At 42.2% G+C, this 22749-nt stretch overlaps 1 protein-coding gene across 1 annotated transcript in view; it reads right to left on the reverse strand.

Moving 5' to 3' along the window:
* LOC131468358 (ERC protein 2-like) overlaps positions 1-22749 on the reverse strand; it is a 194558-nt gene that overhangs the window by 140834 nt on the left and 30975 nt on the right. The window contains exons 10-11 of the mRNA XM_058642483.1: positions 20197-20364; positions 2416-2553 (exon numbers count right to left, since the gene is read on the reverse strand). Of these exons, the coding sequence (XP_058498466.1) occupies positions 2416-2553; positions 20197-20364 (306 nt within the window). The remainder of the gene's footprint in view (positions 1-2415; positions 2554-20196; positions 20365-22749) is intronic.

Consider the following 22749-nt stretch of genomic DNA (forward strand, 5'->3'; position numbering starts at 1 on the left):
TTATGTAAAGTGTTGAGTTTCATGTAAAGTGTTGAGTTTTATGTAAAGTGTTCAGTTTTGTGTAGTGTCCAGTTTCATGTAAAGTGTTGAGTTTTATGTAAAGTGTTGAGTTTTATGTTAAGTGTTGAGTGTCATGTAAAGTGTTGAGTTTTATGTAAAGGGTTCAGTTTCATGTAAAGGGTTGAGTTTTATGTAAAGTATTTAGTTTCATGTAAAGTGTTCAGTTTCATGTAAAGTGTTGAGTTTTATGTAAAGTGTTCAGTTTCATGTAAAGTGTTGAGTTTTATGTAAAGTGTTCAGTTTCATGTAAAGTGTTCAGTTTCATGTAAAGTGTTGAGTTTCATGTAGTGTTGAGTTTTGTGTAAAGTGTTGAGTTTCATGTAAAGTGTTGAGTTTTATGTAAAGTGATCAGTTTCATGTAAAGTGTTGAGTTTTATGTAAAGTGTTGAGTTTTATGTAAAGTGATCAGTTTCATGTAAAATGTTGAGTTTTATGTAAAGTGTTCAGAGCCCCCCTCGCTCAATTCTAATTTCTATTTAATTCTTTACTTCTAAAACTCAAGTACTTTTTATATCACAAAAGTAAATATCATATACTTATATCGTATAAAGTGAAAAAGTATTACTTTTAAGTACTTTACACAACATCTAGAACAAACACAGTACAATTACAAAAATAGATAAGAACCGACAAATGGAGCCAAAAAAGATATAAATGAAAATAATAATAATATCAATAAAGTCCCACCCATCTCAGGACCTTAGACCAGGTCTTTAGGCCAAATCCTTAGACCAGGTCCTTAGACCAGATCCTTAGACTAGGTCAGATGGTTCAGCAGTTTTAAACTGATTGGTTGATTATCTTTTACATGTTCTTTGGTAAAGATGAGGAGAGCAGTGAATCTCACAGGATTAAAGACATCATGGTACAAAGTTGGACAGAGAATGTCCACAAACTCTTGACTGCATCTGCAGAATCTCTCTCTCTTCCTGACAGTTGCTTTCTTTTCCATGTATATTTGTGTCCGTGTTATCAGTTATTGAATTTCAAATCCTTATCAGTTTCTTTGTATATATCCTTCTCCTTCCATGCTCTGTGTTCTCTCTTCTTTCTTTTTCCTTTGCACAAGTTCAACTTATTTTTTTTCTACTCCGTCTCCAGTCTTGCATTCCTTGACCTCTGCCTCCCTCAAATCAGAGGCCACCTCTTCCATCAGACATGAGCCTCTTCTGCCATCCTGCCCCTCCACTCATCCACCCCTCCCCCCATCCTCCTCTTATTCTATACATCATTCCCTCCCCTGTGTTCAGTGCACTTACAGACAGGGACTAATCCTCCGCCTGTGTTCACCTTGCACCTCCCTTTTCCTACACAGCCTCACCGCTTCTCAGGACCTCATCCAGTGTGGTCCAAGGTCTATAAATTAGGAGGCCGTGTCTGTAAATGATGGCAGTGAGTCATAGCCAAGCATGCAACTTAATGAAGCTGTGCGCCGTGGAGCGGCTTCCTGCAAAACAAGTGTGCCTCAAAGTTTCCACACTGTTCCAGGGCCAAGTGGTGGTCTAATAGTTTCACTTTGTGAGTTTTTATTGTCTCAATCTGACAAACAAGTTTCAGCCTCGTCATCTTCAGTGTGTGTTTTTTTTATTGCTCACAATAAACGTCCAACAAAAAGAGCAACGCGGCCCAGAACCTGGATTTCCTGGGAACTAAACTGGTGCTAGTTCCTCGTTCCTCTGTAACGGATCAGTGATTAACGTCCGCACAAATAAAGCTGCTGTACATGTTTACAGAATGCTTCATAATCCTATCTTCAACTTTCATTTTCTAACCTCATGATGACTAAGATCAATCACATTTGACATTGAACCACAGTTGATTGTACAGTTATTATGGTATTAACTCCTTTTACCGTTAATATCACTTCTGTCTGATTTGATTTTTTCATCTTTCATATTAATGATGTTGTAGTTTTATAATCATGTCATCACTGATTGTCTAAACATAGAACTGGTCTCTCTCGCTCCTCTCCACATCCTCTCTGTCCCCCATGTTTCCTTTCACCACAACCAGTCGAGGCAGATGCTGCACATCTTTGAATCTGGTTCTGTCACAGTTTTTTTTCTCTCCACTGCCCCCTAGTGTTTGGTCATTGTGTGAACTGTTGGGTTTCTCTTCTCTCTATAGTGTTGTAAAGGTTGCACAGAGACTAATGTATGTTTGTTTTTTGGTTGCTATACAAATACATTTAATTGAGTTTCAAGTCACTTGTTTGTATTTGTGTCGCGTATAAAACCACGTCACAACAGTTTCACATGACTCCGCCCACGTTGAGGACGTACTATGAAGTCATGGAAAGTGACTGATACCAAACCGAGGTGAGTTAGATCCTCAGCATCCCCGTGTGTGGCGTACCTTCTCGGACAGAGCCTCCTCCAGCGTGGCCAGTGCTGTGTCTGTGTTACTGGAGTCGGTTTGAAAGCCCTGAACTCTCTCCCTCATTCCAGCCAGCTGTTTGTCCTTATCCTTCAACTGCTCCAGCAGGTTCTCAATCTGGACAGAGAAGCACATGGAGATGGAGATGAGCTGAGATTAGCGAGTCATCGATGACAAACAAGAACCCAGCGATGACAAAGAGAATCCTGGGGAGGAAAGAAATTAGACTGTACATGGAAGGTTAATGAACTCAATTGGATTATCGTGACTGAGGACTTTGTGGTTCCACAAAAACACATATTATCCCATTGGCCACTGATTCATAGAGAGGATGAAGCTGGATGATGAATAGTGCGCTCAGCCTCTGGCTGCTTTCTCCAATTTCCTGCTGTAATGTCTTCCATTCTGAGCGAGCATCTCAAAGATGAGCAGTAATGAAAGCCTCCACTGTACGACTCGGGTAAAGACCATTATGGTCAGATCCGCGAGGAAAGTCGAGGTTAATCCTGCTTTTAAAGTTTGATGTGGCGTAAACAACAAAGCGTCCACCTTGTGTTTTTGTTTTGTTGTCTTTTTAAATTCCACATTTTTCAAATGTGTTCGTGCGATGGCTTTCAGTGATCTTTAAACACGAGCGTGTCAATTAGAAAGCCTGACAAAATGGTGGTCCCAATAAACCAACACAAAGGAAAACAACAACATGGCAACGCCAAACACAACGCATGTGTCTTTGCTAGTTTTAGACGAACACACTTGTCATTTTTTATTTGTCCTCATTATTTCAGACCAGCTTCAAGTAAACCTTTACTAAATCTTTCCAGTTATTTCAAAATAAAATATTCACTTTGGTTTTAGATCAATAGAGTTGTAATTTTTGTGGTGGAAAGATTTGTTTGATGATGTGAAACAAAAGAACAAACATCAGCTTTAAGTTTACTTTTAAATTTTCCCTTGATTTGAATTATTAAGTCGAATTTTCCTGTTTCTTTAAACGATGTCTTTCCGTTTTAGTTTTAGCTTAAATGTCAGTTTAATCTAAACATTACGTGCTGGTTTTAAACTTGTACTGCTGTCTGTTTTTTTCAACATTACTTTCACACAGTTGTCTGTGTTGCCTGAAACAAAAATGTTAGCTGGTCTAAAAATGGACATGTTCCCATTAGAGCTAAAACTTTGCAGTTAGTTTGTTCATGTGAGTGATAATAAAACAGTGATATTTGCCTCCAGAGACATAAACTGCAGATTTTAACACTTCACACATGAGCAGATCCAATTAGCTTACTTAGCTCTCTTGCTAGCTACCTGGCAAATGTGTTTGTGTTACAACAACCCACTGAGGTACAAGGAAAGTGTGATTTTAAAGGAAATTTGAGAAAAACACTGTGATCATTTAACCAAATGTTCCCCATTGGGTCAAACAAACAAAAAAGTTCTTGTTAGTTTCAGACAAGAATCGCTGTTAGCCGGTTTCAGAACCAACATTTTCCCTTTAGTTTAAGCGAAAACTTAATGTTAGTTCAAACGAGACCTGAATGACTGTGGTTAATATGAAGATAATGACACGTAGCTACGTTAGCATCGGCAGCATCTTACACTTTGCACACGCGCAGAGCCATTTAGCTTAGTTAGCTTTCTTGCTAACCAACTGACAAATTTAGCTAGTGTTACAACAACCCACTGAGGCACAAGGAAAGTGTGATTTTAAAGGGAATTTAAGATGCTTTATTGTATTATATTAAACCAATATACACACATGTGATTAATTTGGAGAAAAAGTAGAGCATTTTTAATCTGGAAAAGACTTCTTTTCTTCTTCTTCCATGGTTTAAATACCAGAGTGGATTAAGACACTTAAATGTTCCCATTAGTGTTTTTCTTGTAATTTTACATCAAAACTAGTTTAAACTTCAAACTTTGTGTTAGTCTTAGACAAACACAGTTGTTGTTTTTCTGGGACAAAAATGTTAACTGGTCCGTTAGCGGTTAGTTTTTTGCATGCGAGTAATAATAAAACAGTGATATTTGCCTCCAGAGACATAAACTGTAAATCTTAACGTTTTTTAACTTCACACACAAGCAGATCAATTTAGCTTAGTTAGCTCAAGTTACAAGAATCCACCCATGTTAAAAGGAAATTTGAGACAGTTAATTTTATTATGTTACACCAGCGCACACATGTGCTTAATTATAAGAATAAGTAAAGCACTTTTAAGCTGGAAAAGACACCTTTTCTTCTTCCTTCACGGTTAAAATTCCAGAGTGGATTAGGACACACCCTGAGTGCACTTGCACCGAATGGCTTCAGACCATTCCTGTGTCTCTGCATCTGCCTCTCTGCGGCTAACCTCATGTCACTGAAGTGGTGGTGTAATAGCCAATTGTGGTGTTCAACAGCCTTTATCTGATCATCACTTGCAAAACAGAACAGAAACACACACACACACACACAAACACACACACAAACACCAAACGCCTCGAGCTGCACAAAGAAAAACACTTGCAGATGCAGCTGGAAGACGACTCAGTGAAACTCCAGGTCTACAAATGCACTTTTGTTTCGTTGAAGTAAAAAAATTCTCGTAAAGCTCTAAAGGCAGAATCCTCTCCCCTTTTTGAGAAAACATATAGTATCTGAAGATTTGAGTGTCCATATTTGAACTCTAAGGTGTCTCAGGCATTATCAAGCAACTGATCATAACACCAATTCTCCACCAGCCATGGAAACCTTTAAAAACCAACAGCACAAAAAACGTTCTCAGACTACGACGAAAAGGTCCTGCTGGATGTGGAGACGGCAAAGAATCGTGGAGAAAAAAACAGGCACGGCATCTTAAATTACAACATACCAGAGATGGGAGTAAGTCACACATGCAAGTCACAAACAAGTCTCAAGTCATTCTCACAAGAATCCAGCAAGTTACAAGTCAAATCGTATGAATACAGAGGATATTCCACATTTGAATATGCTAAAAAGAGTCATTTTATCATCAATAAAATGAAAATAACTTGAACTAAAGAGCCTAAAATGTAAAGAATACTAACATTAGGTCACATTTCACATATTTCATGACCAGATTTTGACCCAACAATGCGTTAACTAGTATTAGATTCAAATAACAACCTTCCTTTGTGGGGTTTAAAAGGTCGAATGGAATTTCAGGTAGTAGTGTTGGCGTCGCTCAGATGCCAGTGTGTTGATTGTTTGTTTGTTTTCCGTGTTTTTTAAAACCCCTCAATGTTTGAGAAATGTTAAATATTTATTAATATAATAAATAAGTCGTTTTACGCGAGTCTTTTACCAACGTTAGTCACGTGAGTCTCACGTCCTAAAGTTTGGAGCTTAAGTCAGACTCGTGACTGACTCTAAGTAACAAAACTTTATCTGTACACTGCATTTCAAAACAAGGTTATAAAGGTGCTTTACCATGTTTATTTTGTTTTTAAAGCGTGGATAAAATAATATGAAATAAGAAACCAAAAATTGTGTGTAAAATGTAGGTGAACATATTTTAATTTGGCAGAAAATATTTATTTATTTTTTATCAGAATGGGCCTTTGATGTTTATAACCAGAGCTGGGTCGGCCATCTTGGACCTCCATGTTTTTACAGTAGCCCAGAATGGACAAACTAAACTACTATGAGTAAAACTCACACAATGTGCCTTTAAAACAAGCACACAGTGAGCTGAGGGTTTGGATCTGAGCAGGTTTAGTTTGGACGTCCACACCATCTCAAACATGCCTGAAGTCATGCTGACATTTTATCATAAACCCCTACAATAACACTGTAGTTCATGAAATTTCTGACTTCATATAATCTTGATGAAAAAAGTGGTTCTTCGATGTGAAAAGATCCCCCGAGTTTCCCCCCTAACACTGGTGCTGCGGAGCATTTTCTTCAGACTTCTTTTGTGGTTTGTCTACAAACAGACAAAGCAGCATTCAGTCCCTGCTGCAAAGCATTAACAGCACATTTGACCCAAGTGGTCCTTTCTCAGATCAGGGATTGTGTTGTACAAAAGAGAGACATATGCGCTGAAAAGAATTCATTATTTAATGAACATGAGAATCCAATAAAAACAAGAAAAGCACTGCGGGCCATCGGGAAAACCACATTTTAACTGAAATGGTGACAGGGTCAACAAAAAATGTCCAGTGGGGAGAATGAGCTGCATTCCAGTCATGGGTACATAGATAGATAATGTCCAAATCTCCACAGCTATTTTACAAATGAATCCAATTAGAGCGCAGACTTTGGTGTTCTCTGCTCCCCGGAGGGCGACAACAAGGACTTGAAGGAGCCATCTTGCTTTCAGGAGTGGAGGGAAAGTGGAGGGAAAGTGGAGGGAAAGTGGAGGGAAAGTGGCAGGAGTGGGTGGGAAAAGGCAGCCAGTGCCCTACGGCAGATCTTGATAGGTTAATGACAGTCATTACAGCAGTGAGCTGAAGGCTCTGATAGGTCGATAGGAACGTTAGAGCCTTCAGGGAATGATGGGAAAGCTTCACACTACCACAGTCGGATTAAGTTCCCACTGATTCATATTATATTTGTGGGTGATTTTAGATGCAGACACAGTGAGAGACGCTGCATGTGTTTCATCTTCAATCACACGTCATTTATTTTCCATTTCTTCTTATTTTTTGGTAGCAAAGCAAATTATGTTTAGCCGTTTGTAGCTTTGTTCTCGATACATCAACACATCAACAAATCCACACATCAACCATCAACACATCCAAACATCCACACATCAAAACCTCAACCATCAACCCATCAACCCATCAACCCATCAACACATCAACCATCAACACATCAAAACATCAACCATCAACACATCCACACATCAACCCATCAACACATCCACCATCAGCACATTCACACATCAATACATCCACACATCAACACATCCACACATCAACCATCAACACATCCACACATCATCAACCATCAACACATCCACACATTAACCATCAACACATCAAAACATCAACCATCAACCATCAACCCATCAACCCATCAAAACATCAACCATCAACCCATCAACCCATCAAAACATCAACCATCAACCCATCAACCCATCAACCCATCAAAACATCAACCATCAACACATCAACACATCAACCATCAACACATCAACACATCAACACATCAAACATCAACCATCAACCCATCAAAACATCAACCATCAACACATCAACCATCAACCCATCAAAACATCAACCATCAACCCATCAACCCATCAACCCATCAAAACATCAACCATCAACACATCAACACATCAACCATCAACACATCAACACATCAACCATCAACCATCAACACATCAACCATCAACACATCAGCCATCAACACATCAACACATCAACCATCAACACATCAACCATCAACCATCAACCCATCAAAACATCAACCATCAACACATCAACCATCAACCCATCAAAACATCAACCCATCAACCCATCAAAACATCAACCATCAACACATCAACACATCAACCCATCAACACATCAAACATCAACCATCAACCATCAACCATCAACCATCAACACATCAACCATCAACACATCAGCCATCAACACATCAACACATCAACCATCAACACATCAACCATCAACCATCCACACGTCAACCATCCACACATCCACACATCAACCATCAACACATCAACACATCAACAATCAACCGTCAACACATCAACACATCAACCGTCAACACATCCACACATCAACCCATCAACACATCAACACATCCACACTGTACTGGACAGGAAGTCAGGGGAGCGATGACAGAACTGCTGTCATGGGTCAGTCACCAAAAAAATCATGTGATCTGTGTGTGATCAGCTGGCTGACACACACAGACAGACAGACACACACACACACACACACAGACAGTCAGACACACAAACACAGACAGACAGACAGACGTTCCTTGCATTTATAGATTTATGTTTGACTTCGTTTCCAAAGGAAAGAGCCACTTGAGAACTAAAGACACAAACATGATCCTCACACAGCGGTGAATCCCTGCAGAATACACAAGAGTGACACTGTAGCACACTCATCTGGACACACACACACAGAGCCTCAGTTTAGGTCGCTGCTCTACTCTTAGATAAATGAGTTCATTCTTCACCGGGACGAGTGTGCGACTGAGTTATTTTGGCTCGCACAAATTAACAACCACTGCATGAAATATTTAGCCTCGTCACAGCAGCTCTGGCTTTCTTCATGTGAGTCATGTGACACACGGAGAACAAGGAAGAACAAAGGCAAGGAATTCTGAGGGAATTCTGAAGGAATTCTGAAAAGTCAAAACTTCAGAGAAGAGAAAAAGTTGGTGAGGCGGGGTGGGGGGGCACAACAGTCATTCATTTTATCTTTAACACACACACACACACACACCTCCCACTGAAGCAGACCACCTACACTACCATGTCTCTGCTGTGTGTGCGTGTGTGTGTGTGTGTCGTCTTCCACACAAATGTCTCCCCACTGTTTACAACCACCTTGTTTTGACTCTGATAACTTTATCAACATGCTGTTGAGAGGACAGGAGCAGGTTCACCTTCCACTGACCTTGACTTTTTCAATGCCATTGACGTAAAATACTAATGTAAACTTTTATAAGATTAAATAAAAACTTTGTCTAATAAACTTTTGAATGAAACAATAAAGTTTCAGTGACTTAAGATGTAAACTTACATTATAATAATAATAATAATAATAATAATAGGTAAAATTTGCTCATCACCTCATTTCTGGTTGGAAGATCTTCTAGACAGGGCTGCCCCTGGAGTCCTGGGCTTTTTGCCCTTTGCCATGAGCCACTAATCACCATATCTCTCTTTATGCAGATGATGTGCTGATCTTTATGCGTAACCCTTCCTCGTCTGCACCTCATTTGCTTAGAGTGGTTAAAGAATGAGACGGCTAAATTGGTTCATCCTCCGGCAGACATATCCACGGTCGAACATTTCACATCGGGGCAGAAATATTCCCCACTTTAAACCGGACTGTGAAACATAATTACACAGACACATACAACAAGGTTCTGCAGGACCTTAATAGATGGACACGCCTGCCCAACTCTCTACAAACTCGTGTCTCTATCATTAAATTGAATATATTACCCAGAGTTAATTTTGTTAGTTCAATGCTCTGTTTACCTCCCCCTAATGGCTATTGGAAGAAACTCGATTCAACTGTCTCTAAATGTCTTTGGAACAATAAGCGGCCAAGACTTAATATGTCCACTATGCAACGGAGGAGGCTGGATGGGGGGCTGGCAGTCCCAAATTTTAAATTATACCTTTGGTCTTTTTCTTTGAGACCTTTGATTAACTGGTTTAACTCAAAGGATATGGTCTCCTGGCGTGTGCTAGAGGAACAACTGGTCTCCCCTTGGAGACTCCAGGATGTTCTATTCACAAACATCTCTATCAAACAATGTCAGCTAACGTTCGGTCCTCTTATTTCACACGTTATTCAGATTTGGCGTAACTCCCAGAAATCTTGTGGTATTCTTTGTCCAGGGCATTTTGAGTCCCCGATTTTGACAGAGGCCCATTACTTTTTCTCAGTGGGAGAAGAAAGGCATTCAGACCGTAAGGGATGTTTATAATGATACTGGTCTTCGCTCATTTCAGGATCTGAAGAATTGTTATGACCTACCAGGCTCATCTTTCTTTTTTTATCTTCAGCTTAGGGCAGCACTCAAGGCCTATGGAGTCCTGTGGGGTCAGCCATTGAAACAACACCCCTTTTACAAACTTATAACGAGCAGAGGAACTTCCAGGGGCTTTGTCTCCACTTTTTATACTTTTCTATTGAAGTCCTCTTACAAGGACCTGCTCTTAGACAAACAGTGGAGAAGTGATGTTCCAGGACTTAGACCTGATTTTGATTGGGACATGGTCTGGTCTGAAATTTTGTTGACTTCACGTAATCCAAATCACCGACAAATCCACCTGAATTACGCTCATAGAATTTACCTGACCGAACAAAGACTGCACTTAATAGGTCTCATGGCTGACTCCTGGTGCACCCAGTGTTCCCTCTGGGCTACTGGTACGTTTCTTCATATGTTCTGGCAATGCCCACCTGTTGCTAGTTTTTGGAACCATGTATCTTCACAATTATCAAATATATTTTCTTAGACAATTCCGGTGTCGATAACTACTTTACTCCTGAATGATTTATCTCAGTTTTCGACACCTGGACAGCAGAAAAGACTTATTTTTGCGGGCCTTACTGCAGCTAAGAAATTAGTGGTTATGAGGTGGAAACACCTCGCGAAGCTGTCAGTGAACAATTGTTTTTTTTGTTTGTTTTTTTTATTTGATTGGTTGATTGATTGATTAATTCATTCATTTGTTTATTTATTTTTTATTTTAATTTTATTTATTTATTTATTTATTGTTACTGTTGTGGTTTCTATGTATTGTTATCTTTTCATTCTTATGTCTGTCTTCATGTTTTGTATTTTTTATTAAAATGTACTGCCTTTTTTCTAAGTCTGGAAAATAAAATAAAATTTGATCACAAAATTTTTTTATAATAATAAATTACCACAATGCCATAATGTTCGATTAATCAATCAATTCAATTCAATTCAGTTCCAACAATCCACCCAATAATCATCGATGACTTCATTCTTTGAGTCCATGTGATTGTTTGTATCAAAGTTGAGAGGATTTGAGATCAACGGTGCAATTCATCCAAAACTTGTGTTTCAATTATGTTTGTGGCAAAAACTAAATAATCTAAACAAAACGGTGGCTTTTATCCTGAAAATATTGCTTTTGATGTTGTAAAGGTGTCTGACTTCCTGTGGTGCTCGTCATCCGGCAAAAATAGAACACACACACATTCAGTGGAATCCGGCGAGTAAAGATACAATCATTTAGAGTTATTTTAATGATTTATTCAAAATGTCGTGTTTTTTTCACTGAGTCACTGAGTCACTGGATTTTTTTTGTGGACACAAATGAAAAATGAAATTTGTGAGATTGCAGGGTAATGTAATCACTTCTCCTTTGAGTCCAAGTGAACGTTTGTAGCTCATGTTAAAGGCTTCACAGTTGGTGCTCGTCAAAAGTGATGTTTTCTGAGGTCACAGTGACTTAAAGCCATCATCTTGTAATCAGTTCATTTCTGAATCCACGTGAACGTTTGAACCAAATCTGACAACATTCTCTGGTATTTTTAAAGAACAGTCTGTGAGTTCACAGCCAACCTTGACTTTTTTAAATCTGACTCCAAAAATAATCATTTAATCCAAAAGTCAAAATGATTCCGAATACAAAAGATGGAACAAACGAGCTTTTATATGTAATCAGCCCGTGCAACAGCGATTATGAGTTATTGATTCATGAATTAAAGGCAGATCCTTTGGCGGCTTCTCAAACGACAGCTGATTTGTATTCATGAGGTTAAAAAGTTAACAGCTGTCAACAAAACCATTTCCTCTCTGTGTTCAGTGAGACTGTGAAAGCCTCGCCGTTGTGTTGTGGTTCCAGTCTGCGGAGTTTGATCGTGATTAAGACAAGCTGAGATCTCATGTAACGAGACGGGATTCTGATGAAACGCTATCGAGCGCCTGAGTCTCTGACGAGAAAAACATCATCAACCGCCGGCTGTCTCCCATCCAAGCACCGGGCCCAGAACTCTGCGGCCTCCGGAGGATTGAGCTCTGCACAGCGAGGAGCGACGACCGCCATGAAAACACAATCAGTCTGTGTCTCCAAAACTCTTCAGGAACAATAAAAATACCAAAGAACAACGACTCGCTTTCTCTCAGCTTGTCAACGCCTCTGAAAATACGACGGCACCAAAACAAAAAAACTGGAAACACAATCATGTTCACATTAAAGCCGGGAGTTCAGTGATGTTTGTGACAACATGAACACCTGATGACAAATAAATGATTTCCTTCCTGGAAAAACACACCTGAGTGAAAACAACACAGACTAACAACTAACTAACTAACTAACTAACTAACCTCACCTGATAAAAGTCACTTTTTCTCCCTTTTTGCTCCACAGATAAAATCAGCGTTTGACGCTCACGTGGACACAGGACCTGCGTCTGTGTTGCTGAGGTCAATCTAAATTAACTTCAGTTAGTGATGGAGGCAGCGACGCATCATTAACTCCTGTGTGCTGTGATGTCAAATCCAGGATTTTCTCCACGGACTTTGGCACAAGTGAGAATGAGCGACGTCACACAAACGTCTGATTCAGTGGCAGAAATATCTTGAAGACATCGTGCACTGAAGTCGGCGTAGAGGCCGTAAAGACTCTCCTTCCTCTCACCTCATGTCCCATGAATCTGAAAAAAGTGCTTGTTTTCTAAGTACAAGACGTGATTTTCTGCAACGATATGAGACGTTGTGATGTCGATGAAAAGGCAGATGTGCGAGTGAAGACAAGACATGACAACGCACCAGAGGAAGAACTCGCAGTAACATCATCAACGACGGAGGGCCGACGACATGCACTGTATTTAACCCTTCCTCTGTGCAACAGGAGCTCTGATAGCGTGTGAGCTGGCGCCCCCATGTGGCCACGGCCACCACAGGTCAGTGTAAACCACTCTGACAAGTTTATTTTAAAATGAAAAATGTTGGGTTTTGCGGTATGTTTTTGTTTTGCAAGCGTCCACGGACACACACGTGCACACACACACACACACACACACACACACACACACACACACACACACACACAAGGCCACAGAGACTCAAATAACCCACGTCTGTGGATAAATGTGAGACGTGATACATGTGCACCTCACAGAGCTGAGCCGGCCGGCACAGGAGCAACACTGTCCTCCTTCCTCTGTGTGTGTGTGTGTGTGCGTGCGCGTGTGTGTGTGCGTGCCGAAGGTTTCCCTCGAATAAGCCGCTGAACATGAAAATGTCAGAGACAATTACACAGCACAGACAGTTACTGAGGGGAAACGAGCTTCCACTGGAGAACTTTTAAGTTCACCTTCAGATTTCTACACAAGCAGCACCCGCACACACACACACACACACACACACGCACGCACACACACACACACACACACGCGCACGCACACACACACACACGCACACGCACGGACACACACACACACACGCGCGCACGCACGCACACACAGACGTACGACGCACAGGTTCTGAAATCATTTACATTTTAGTTGAATTCGTTTCAAGGTTCCCACACATTAGTTCATATCAAGTTCAAGCACTTTTCCAGGACCAATTCCTTCAAATTCAAGGACAGAATGTGCTGACTCAGCTTAAGACAGAGGACAACTTGTAAGAGCGTCTTGGTCCATGATGGCGTCCTCTCTTATTGATGTGCAGCAGCTCTGCATCTGGACAAGTGATTGTCCTCAAAGTCCGTCTTTGTCTTTTGGTGAGACAGAGATTTCCCAGACATCATGTCGTCATTTTCTCTCTCTTTCTTAACTTTACTCGCTCATCGTTCTGCACGGAATCTCACGTCAACGGTGGAGAGAGAGACAGTGGACAGTGAGTCATGATGTCTCCACGTCTGTCCTGCGTCGCAGGGCGTCAAACAGTAGGTGGCGTCGTCACAAACAAGGGAGACATTTACCTAAATATCAACTTCTTTACTGCACAACATTCAAGGACCCATGTCTGTTTAGGGTCATTCTTAAAAAAGGGCCTTGAAAATGTTGTGTTTTCACAAACTTTCACAAACTTTCAAGGAATTCAAGGAATCCTTCATACTTCATAAGATGAGCAGGTTAGTGTGTCTAGTGCTGTGAAGTCATTTGTGTTTCTTGCGAGACTTCCTGATTCTGAGGACTCTGGGTCGGCCGTCCTGTTTTTCCATGAACAGACAGTAGGGGGCAGTGAAGACACAAGACATTTAACTCTGAAGCTGTTCAACACATACTTGCACCTCAAATATGTTTATATTTGTGTGCAGCCCATATCTGAGCAGAAGGGAATTGGGCTTGTAACCTTAAGGGTTGCTGGTTCAAATCCTCGCCAGTTCAGGGCTGAAGAAATGTGTGAAATTACACAACCTGAGAGAAAATGAAGAAAAAACTCAACTAAAAGTCAGAAAAACGGTTAAATTTAAACCTTTAAGAGCAGCAAATAAGTCTTTCCTGCTTCATATGAGGCTTCAACTAAAAGCTGTAGCTTTCATTTCAAGAATGAAGTGAAACCAAAGTGAAAATAAACTAAAAAAAAAGAAAAAAGAATAAATCTGCGTGCAAACCAAAGTGAAGGACGGAGCCAAGAATTCCAGATAGGATCTCCTGCGCAGACGAGTGCAGCAGCAGCAGGAGCAGCAGCAGCAGCAGCAGCAGCAGCAGCAGCAGCAGCAGCAGCAGAAGCAGCAGCAGCAGCAGCAGCGAGGTGGTTCCGAGGCACAAGTTTATTGCATTATAGTTTAACACACACACACACACACACACACACACACACACACACACACAACTAAAACGCAGAGTCGTTGTTTGTTTGTCGTAACTAGGAAATAAATAAAGTCACCAAACTAAAAACAGTCTTTTTGATAATTGAACACAAAGTTTGCAACTTTCAGCCGAACAAAACATCAGGTAAGAAATATTACATTTGTAAATAAACACACAGACGAGTATTGACGTCACACTAGTCTGTGTGTGTCTGTGTGTTGTTGTCCAGACTCTGCGTGTGTGTCAGTGTGTGTGTGTGTGTGTGTCTGTGTGTTGTTGTCCAGACACTGTGTCTGTGTGTCTCTGTGTGTGTGTGTGCGTTGCCCAGACACTGTGTGTGTGTGTGTGTGTGTGTGTGTGTGTTGCCCAGACACTGTGTGTGTGTGTTGTTGTCCAGACACTGAACATTTTCTGGCATAAAATCTAAATAAATCCTCATGATGATCATGAGAGGGTTAACTCACTGTGAATGATCGTGGCTCTAACTCTAATAAAATAATTATTAATGTCAATGTGTGTTTGAAAATACACAAACTTTAACGTCATCATTCTCTACGTTTACATTCACTGCGTGTGACGTGTGACATGTGGACGTGTGACGTGTGACGTGTGGACGTGTGGACATGTGACGTGTGACGTGTGACGTGTGCATGTGGACGTGTGGACGTGTGGACGTGTGGACGTGTGGACGTGTGGACGTGCAGAAAACCAATGATAAAAACAATGATTTTCTCAGTGGACTTTGGTGCAGAGGAGTGAACCATTTAGTTTCCAGGACAGTAGATTTTTCTTATGACGTTTTTTTACACTGTCTTAAAAGTGAGCAATCGCTGTAGCAGTCATTCCATGGTATGCATCCATTTATACATCAAGTTCCATGAATATGAGGTGAAGTCAAAGCTCATAAACTGATGAAAAACGAGCAGACAGCAGAGAAACTGCTCCACAGAGAGAAGACAGAGGAAATGTCAGAGAACTCTCTCTCTCTGTATTTGCACTTTTCTCCACAGTCAAAGGTGAAGCTGTGCCGATGACACCGGGCCAGAGCCGGCGGTGACACCTGGCCAGAGCCGGCGGTGACACCGGGCCAGAGCCGGCGGTGACACCGGGCCAGAGCCGGCGGTGACACCGGGCCAGAGCCGGCGATGACACCGGGCCAGAGCCGGAGATGACACCGGGCCAGAGCCGGCGGTGACACCGGGCCAGAGCCGGCGGTGACACCGGGCCAGAGACGGCGGTGACACCGGGCCAGAGACGGCGATGACACCGGGCGGAGGATGTGCTGAAAGAATGTGGCAGACACATGCAAACACACGCACGGACACGCGGTGGCCAGCGCGATCCAGGCAGACGTAATCCAATCTCCCCGCCTGTGGTCGCTATAGGAAGGGGAACACGATAGGGGAAACTACCGTATACTTCCATGCATGCACCGCCTGGACGTTCTGAATACATGAATATGGATGGAGGCGACCGCGATGTTTGAACATGAATAACGCATGTGTGCGTGTGCACCTCCCACACCCTGACCCTCCCTCTGCGGAGGAGGAGGGAAAAAATGTTCAAACCCAATATGAAGAAAATAAATAAGTCCATCATTATGCATCGGTCACGGTCTCGTAGCCCGAGCACCCGGACAGAGCGCTCACTGTTCACCAAATAACCAGCACATTTGAAATCCTCATTATTTTGAATTAGTCAGCATCAAACTGCCACTGTGACATCACTGTGCCGCACTCTGAGCCGCTGTGACATCACGGTGCCTCGCTCTGAGCCGCTGTGACATCACGGTGCCGCGCTCTGAGCCGCTGTGACATCACGGTGCCTCGCTCTGACTCGCTGTGACATCACGGTGCCACGCTCTGACTCGCTGTGACATCACTGGGCCGCGCTCTGAGCCGCTGTGACATCACGGTGCCGCGCTCTGACTCGCTGTGACATCACGGTGCCGCACACTGAGCCGCTGTGACATCACGGTGCCTCGCTCTGAGCCGCTGTGACATCACAATGCCGCTCTCTGAGCCGCTGTGACATCACGGTGCCGCGCTCTGAGCCGCTGTGACATCACGGTGCCGCGCTCTGACTCGCTGTGACTGCCCACAGAGCCATTTTCATCACTTTCTACAGTTTTGCATGAAAAACAGCTTCAAAATGGGCGACAGTGTAAGTAGAGTCGAGCGTCATCTGCATATACGTTTAGCAGTTATTACCGTCATTACATGTCATAGCTATTGTGTTACTTTACTGTCGCTACAGATGACAACAGAGAAAGAGTGCTACTTCACCACTGAGAGGCAACACTCATGCCTCAGATCAGTACGGTGGCCTGGAAGTGCAAACCATTATTACGAAACATGAAACACTTACAAATCCCTCATGTTGTTATAATGGTTTGCACTTGCACCGTCCATCAAAACAGATGTAGCCTCTGAGGACTGAGAGGGAAACTAAGTATCGTGTTCTCTAGAACAGAGGTCTCAAACTCAGGGTTAACTAAAAGTTAACCCTGAGGTTAACTTAAATTGTGTGGGCTTTTAGTTTAGTTATAGTTAACTTTTATTAACTATACATTGTTCCATAACAAAACACAAACATTCATTTTGAAATTCTGTGAAATGTCGTCACTAATAATATTGTTCTTGTGATATCATTTTAAGATCGTATGGCCCATCAAGACGCTCAGTGGCCCCGAGGTTTTTGGAGTTTGAGAAGTGGCAAATCTACAAGTTCTCACGAGACGACTTCTCACTTGATTTATAACATTTTCCTGAAGAGTTTATGGTCTAAATGGCTATTTCAGATATTTTAGAGTCAACTTTAGAGTCAAGTAGACCATAAAGCAGGGGTGTAGGTTACGTCTGGTGCAAAAAAAAAAAAACATGGGAATTTGACGGACAAACCAACGGTTGAAGAAAATACATAACGATAAAAATAGATATTGTTACCAAACCTGGGAAATGACTGATTTGTGTTGGCCGGGAATCGAACCCTATGTCAATCACTGCACCATATGCTCCTTATCCAACAGAACACTGAACTAAAATAGTTGCTACGGTGATTGACACCAACCTTTGTGTACCTGGTGATCGCAGCAGTGCTTTGTTGGTTTCCATCAGCTTTAATTGCATTACATACATTTTTCATGTAGTTTAAGAGCTAACGTAATTATTCCGTTTAATTTGTAAATCCACATATATACACAAAGAAAATACAGTATATACAGTCTTTATAACTAAATAACTATATTCATTAATAAAGTCTGTGTTTGTTTCCTCCTTGAAGTCCTGCTGTTACAGTATTCTGACGCTGCATGATCAGTCATTACAGATTTCACATGTGTTTTCTCACTGTTCCCAACATTAAAAATATAAATGTCTTCAACAACATTCAAGGAAGTCCTCCAAAGGTCCAGAGTTTCCTTGGAATTTAACCTCTGATGATGAATTCCTGAGCTCATCACTGAAGAAGCTCCAGGATGAGATTCAATGTCTTCAAAACCTTCTACAAGTCCAGTTGCTACTGGTTTGTTCAGTGGTGATTGGAGAACTATGAGCGGGATGAGTGAGACAATGACAGTTACTTATAGAGCAGATACAGGAGTTCACTCTTCACACGCTGCCAGTCAGTCACTGAACAAAGAGAGACGACTGAACCCTGACCTTCTGTCCACAGCCACACACTACATACATACGTGCTGTATTTTTAGGTTAAAAGAACAATATTTGCTCATATCTGCCCAAAGGAAACCTAAGATGATGTTTTGATGTCACTGAGGAAATCAATACTCGCGTCAGTTGAAGAGAATTCTTCCAGGAGGTTTCACGTTACCTCGTTCATATTTATCTTCCATCTGCTGTAAATTTTCTTCTCACCGCAACATTATGTGACAGCTGCAATTTCTATTTACTACCTACCAGCTTCTAAAAAAGGTCAGACAGAAGCAGAGACGTCACTGTGCCAAAATCTGAGAAACTGCAAATGGATGGGGGTCGTCCTCATCACACTTGATGGTGGGACGAGCCGTCACCCTCTGGTTAGGAAGAGACATCGTTCACATGTTGATTTGTGTCTCTGGACAACGTCACACGTTTCTCTCTGTGAGTCGGTCATAACTTACAGAGCGTGAGCGTCTCAGAGAGGAAACCAGCGCCGACTCTTAGCTCCACTCGGCATTGTAAGTTATAGCCCAGCGGGACGTTTGGGAAACCAATCAGGCTGCAGACAGTGGATATGACCTGACTAATGGAGTGAAACACCTGCTGGCTCACAGTGGACGTCTTCCATTGATTTGAAATGGAAAGATACTTGTGTCTTACTTTGTGTTTATTGTCTTTTATGATCATCTTTACGATCGGGGGTCACGGGGGTCGTCTTTGAAGCCGTTAAATTAAAGATGTAGAATGCAACATTTCTGCAGAGAGTCGAGAGTGTGTGACTGCCGCAGCATCGTGCTCCAGCTCGACTGAAGATTCATATTTTCACTGCGAGTGTGAGAAAACAAAAAGTGGGAGTGTGGTGACATGAGGAGGAAATATCACTTTGTCACTTCAACACTTGTCCCCGCAAACTGGCCTGTCAGTGGAAAACATCACTGAAGATAAAGTTCACATGAGACGCGAGTGAAGCGTCTGCGGACATGTGAGGACATGTGAGGACATGAGAGGAAACAAGGAAGCTGAGAAGGAACCTTCATGTGTGCGTAATTGGTCAAGTGAGGAACTGCCAACGTGCACACCACAGGGGTCCACAGGGGTCCACAGGGGTCCACTTAATGACTTATACAAGTCATTAAGGCCTCACAGGTGTGTGTGTGTGTGTGTGTGTGTGTGTGGACAAACTCACTTCATACACACTCAATGATTCACACTGTAGAACAAAGGTAAGTTACCTGATCAGAGTTTTTCAACATGAATCAATCAGGCAGTGACAAGAAACAGCACACAGAGATATACATATTTTAGCTACTTAACATAACAGAATCCACTTCACTTACTCACTCACTTCCCCTTACCAAAGTCCATAGAGAAATCAGCAATTTTAGCTCATATGGATCAACTGCTGCTGATCTTTGGTGGTGGAATCCTGACTAAGCAGTAGAGCAGCAGCTGATCAGCAGTAGGACAGCAGCTGATCAGCAGTAGGACAGCAGCTGATCAGCAGTAGAACAGCAGCTCCTGTCAACCAGCAATGTAAAAACTCAGATTTTCCCCATGGACTTTGGTACGAGAGTGTGAGCAGTTTACAAACGTAAGGTTCCAGACAGAAAACAATATTCAGTGTGATCTACAGAGAGAGAGAGAGAGAGGAAGAAGAATCTCATACCTTCTTCTGCAGCACATTGACCTTCCTCTCCTTGACGTCCAGCATGTCCTTCATGTCTCTGATCTCTCCGGTCAGTGTGCTCTTCTCATCCGTCAGGTCCTGCAGCTGCTTGGTCTTCTTCGTCAGGAACTGCTCCTTCTCCTCCAGACGCACTCGCAGAGCATCCACCTGCAGAAGAGCAGACAGACGCGCTGAGTGCACTGAAACAGACAGACAGACAGGCAGACAGGCAGACAGACAGGCGGGTACAGTAGATTCATCTGTATAGTAGGTAGCAGGGCTGTCAACGAGCGAGGGAATATTCCAACATCATTTTGGAGCAATTTTGACAGCCTGAGTAGGTCAGTATGTTGGTCAGTAAGTCCTGTAGGTCAGTAGGTCAGTATGTTGGTCAGTATGTTGGTCAGTAGGTCAGTATGTTGGTCAGTAAGTCCTGTAGGTCAGTAGGTCAGTATGTTGGTCAGTAAGTCCTGTAGGTCAGTAGGTCAGTAGGTCAGTATGTTGGTCAGTAAGTCCTGTAGGTCAGTAGGTCAGTAGGTGTGTTGTATAGTAGGTGGTAGGCAGGTACAGTAGATAGGTGAGTGGGTAGGTCAGTTTAGTAGGTAAAGTAGTTATAAGTCAGCACGGTAGTTAGTTAGGTTAGGTTAGTAGACAACAAAAAATTGACGGCAGCATCATTTGTCAAGAGATGTATAGCTCCATGGTTCTCAAACTGTGGTGCGTGTAGCACCAGTGGTACGTGAACTCCCTCTGGAAATACTGTTGTGCTGTATAAAGCAGGGTGTGTGATAGATGTGTAGAAAATAAAACCATGACCAAAAACATTCATATTGGCTTAAATTGAGAGGAAAAAAAACATTTAGTTATATATAAACAAACATGAGTCAACATGGTTGAATCCTAACTGCTCTCTTTTTTTAAAAAAAAATGACTTTTGATACTTAAGTAAAAGTCATAAACTTCTGTAATGTTATAAAAAGTGACAGTTTCTGGTACTTTACACACAGACTGCTGCACAGTCAGTGCTGATTACATGTCCGTACAGCCACACTTCATCAAACCTGACTTTAAGGTTTGAGATTTAAAGGTTTTCTTTACGCTCGTATGCATGGAACTGCAGTCATGTACCAAAATATATAAACTCACTCATTCTCACACTCCTTCCCCTCAACTTCCTGTCTCATGCTCGCAGTCACAGCCAAATGTGGATTCTGGACTCTGGTTTAGCAAAAGTAAAGAAAACAGCGGCTCTGTTTGTCCTCCCTCCCTTTTTTCCCCTGCATCACATTTCATCATAAAAGTTTTTCTGGCAGCCGTTTGTGCGAAAGTTAGCGGGCCCCGGCGTTCGCTGCGGTCCGCGATAAACAACGCGCGGATTCAATGAGGCGACCACAGTCAGAGCGGCAGAACCGGAGAAGACCAGGAGACCACAGCAAAGACCTGGGACGGCACCAACACTCGCACAGAGTCACAGATCCATCAGGGGAACGTTCTCACGCTGAGATCCCAAAAACTCACACTGACGCGCTTTAAAAACATGTGACCTGCACACACACATTCATGACAAATCGGTGACAAATAAAGTCCTTTGAATTTGAAACAACTGATCAGTCAAGAAAATAATTAATTTGGCCTTAAGTTCCTATTTTGTAAACTACTTCCCAGTTCAGACGAAAATAGAGTGTAAAGTATGAGTGGACACCCGTTTGATTGACAGCTGTGAATGTCCAACAGGAGACGTCTCTGAACTTTCGCTTTCAAAACGTCAACATAGACAAAACACAACTCTCAAGGTTTCAAAGCAGGAGTTCAGATTCTAACCCTAAACCACCACAGTCCCGTCCTCTATCCTGAGCTACGCTAATGCTACCTGAGCTGAGAAATCAACTGTTTTCAGCCAAACGCTCCCGTCAGTCCTTGGACAACTGGACAACACATCACAGCACAGCAGGAGAATTAGTCCTGGTCCAAGCTCACAGGAGCCAGTTTGGACACTGTTCTAAGTCCATGTCCAGAATAACTTTAGACGAGGTCTGAACGCATGAAGTAAAAACACCGAAAAGACCACAAGAAGAAGGCGGAAACACAGACCGTGTGACAGAAAACATGAATATTGTGGCATCTGAGCTCATCAGCTCACAGCTGTGTGAGACATTCTGCAATTCGATTGAACTTCTTTAAAGTTCCTGCTCTGTGAAATGAATCATCCATTCATGACATAATGCTCGGCTAATTCCTGTTTGTGTAGCCGCTAACGTGGCCAGGTCTGGATTTTATCACCACGAGAAGGAAGGCTGATGATCGACCGCTGGGGACTTTCCTGTGAAGCAGCTGTAATGAAACAAATATCTGTGCGTCCTTCCATCCATCATCTGACCCACTTCTCTTTAACAGGTGACCGAGGAGCTCCAGTCAATCCCAGCTGACATCAAACCCTGCAGCCCCGCCTCCTTCTTCCAAGAAGCTAATCCTGTGTTTTATCACAGGATGGACCAATCGTGTTGTTGCACTGACACAAGACAACAGTTGAGGTCTGCAGTCAGAAGCAGGTTT

This window comes from Solea solea, chromosome 11 (genome assembly GCF_958295425.1).
Source record: "Solea solea chromosome 11, fSolSol10.1, whole genome shotgun sequence".
NCBI classification, from domain to species: Eukaryota; Metazoa; Chordata; class Actinopteri; order Pleuronectiformes; family Soleidae; genus Solea; species Solea solea.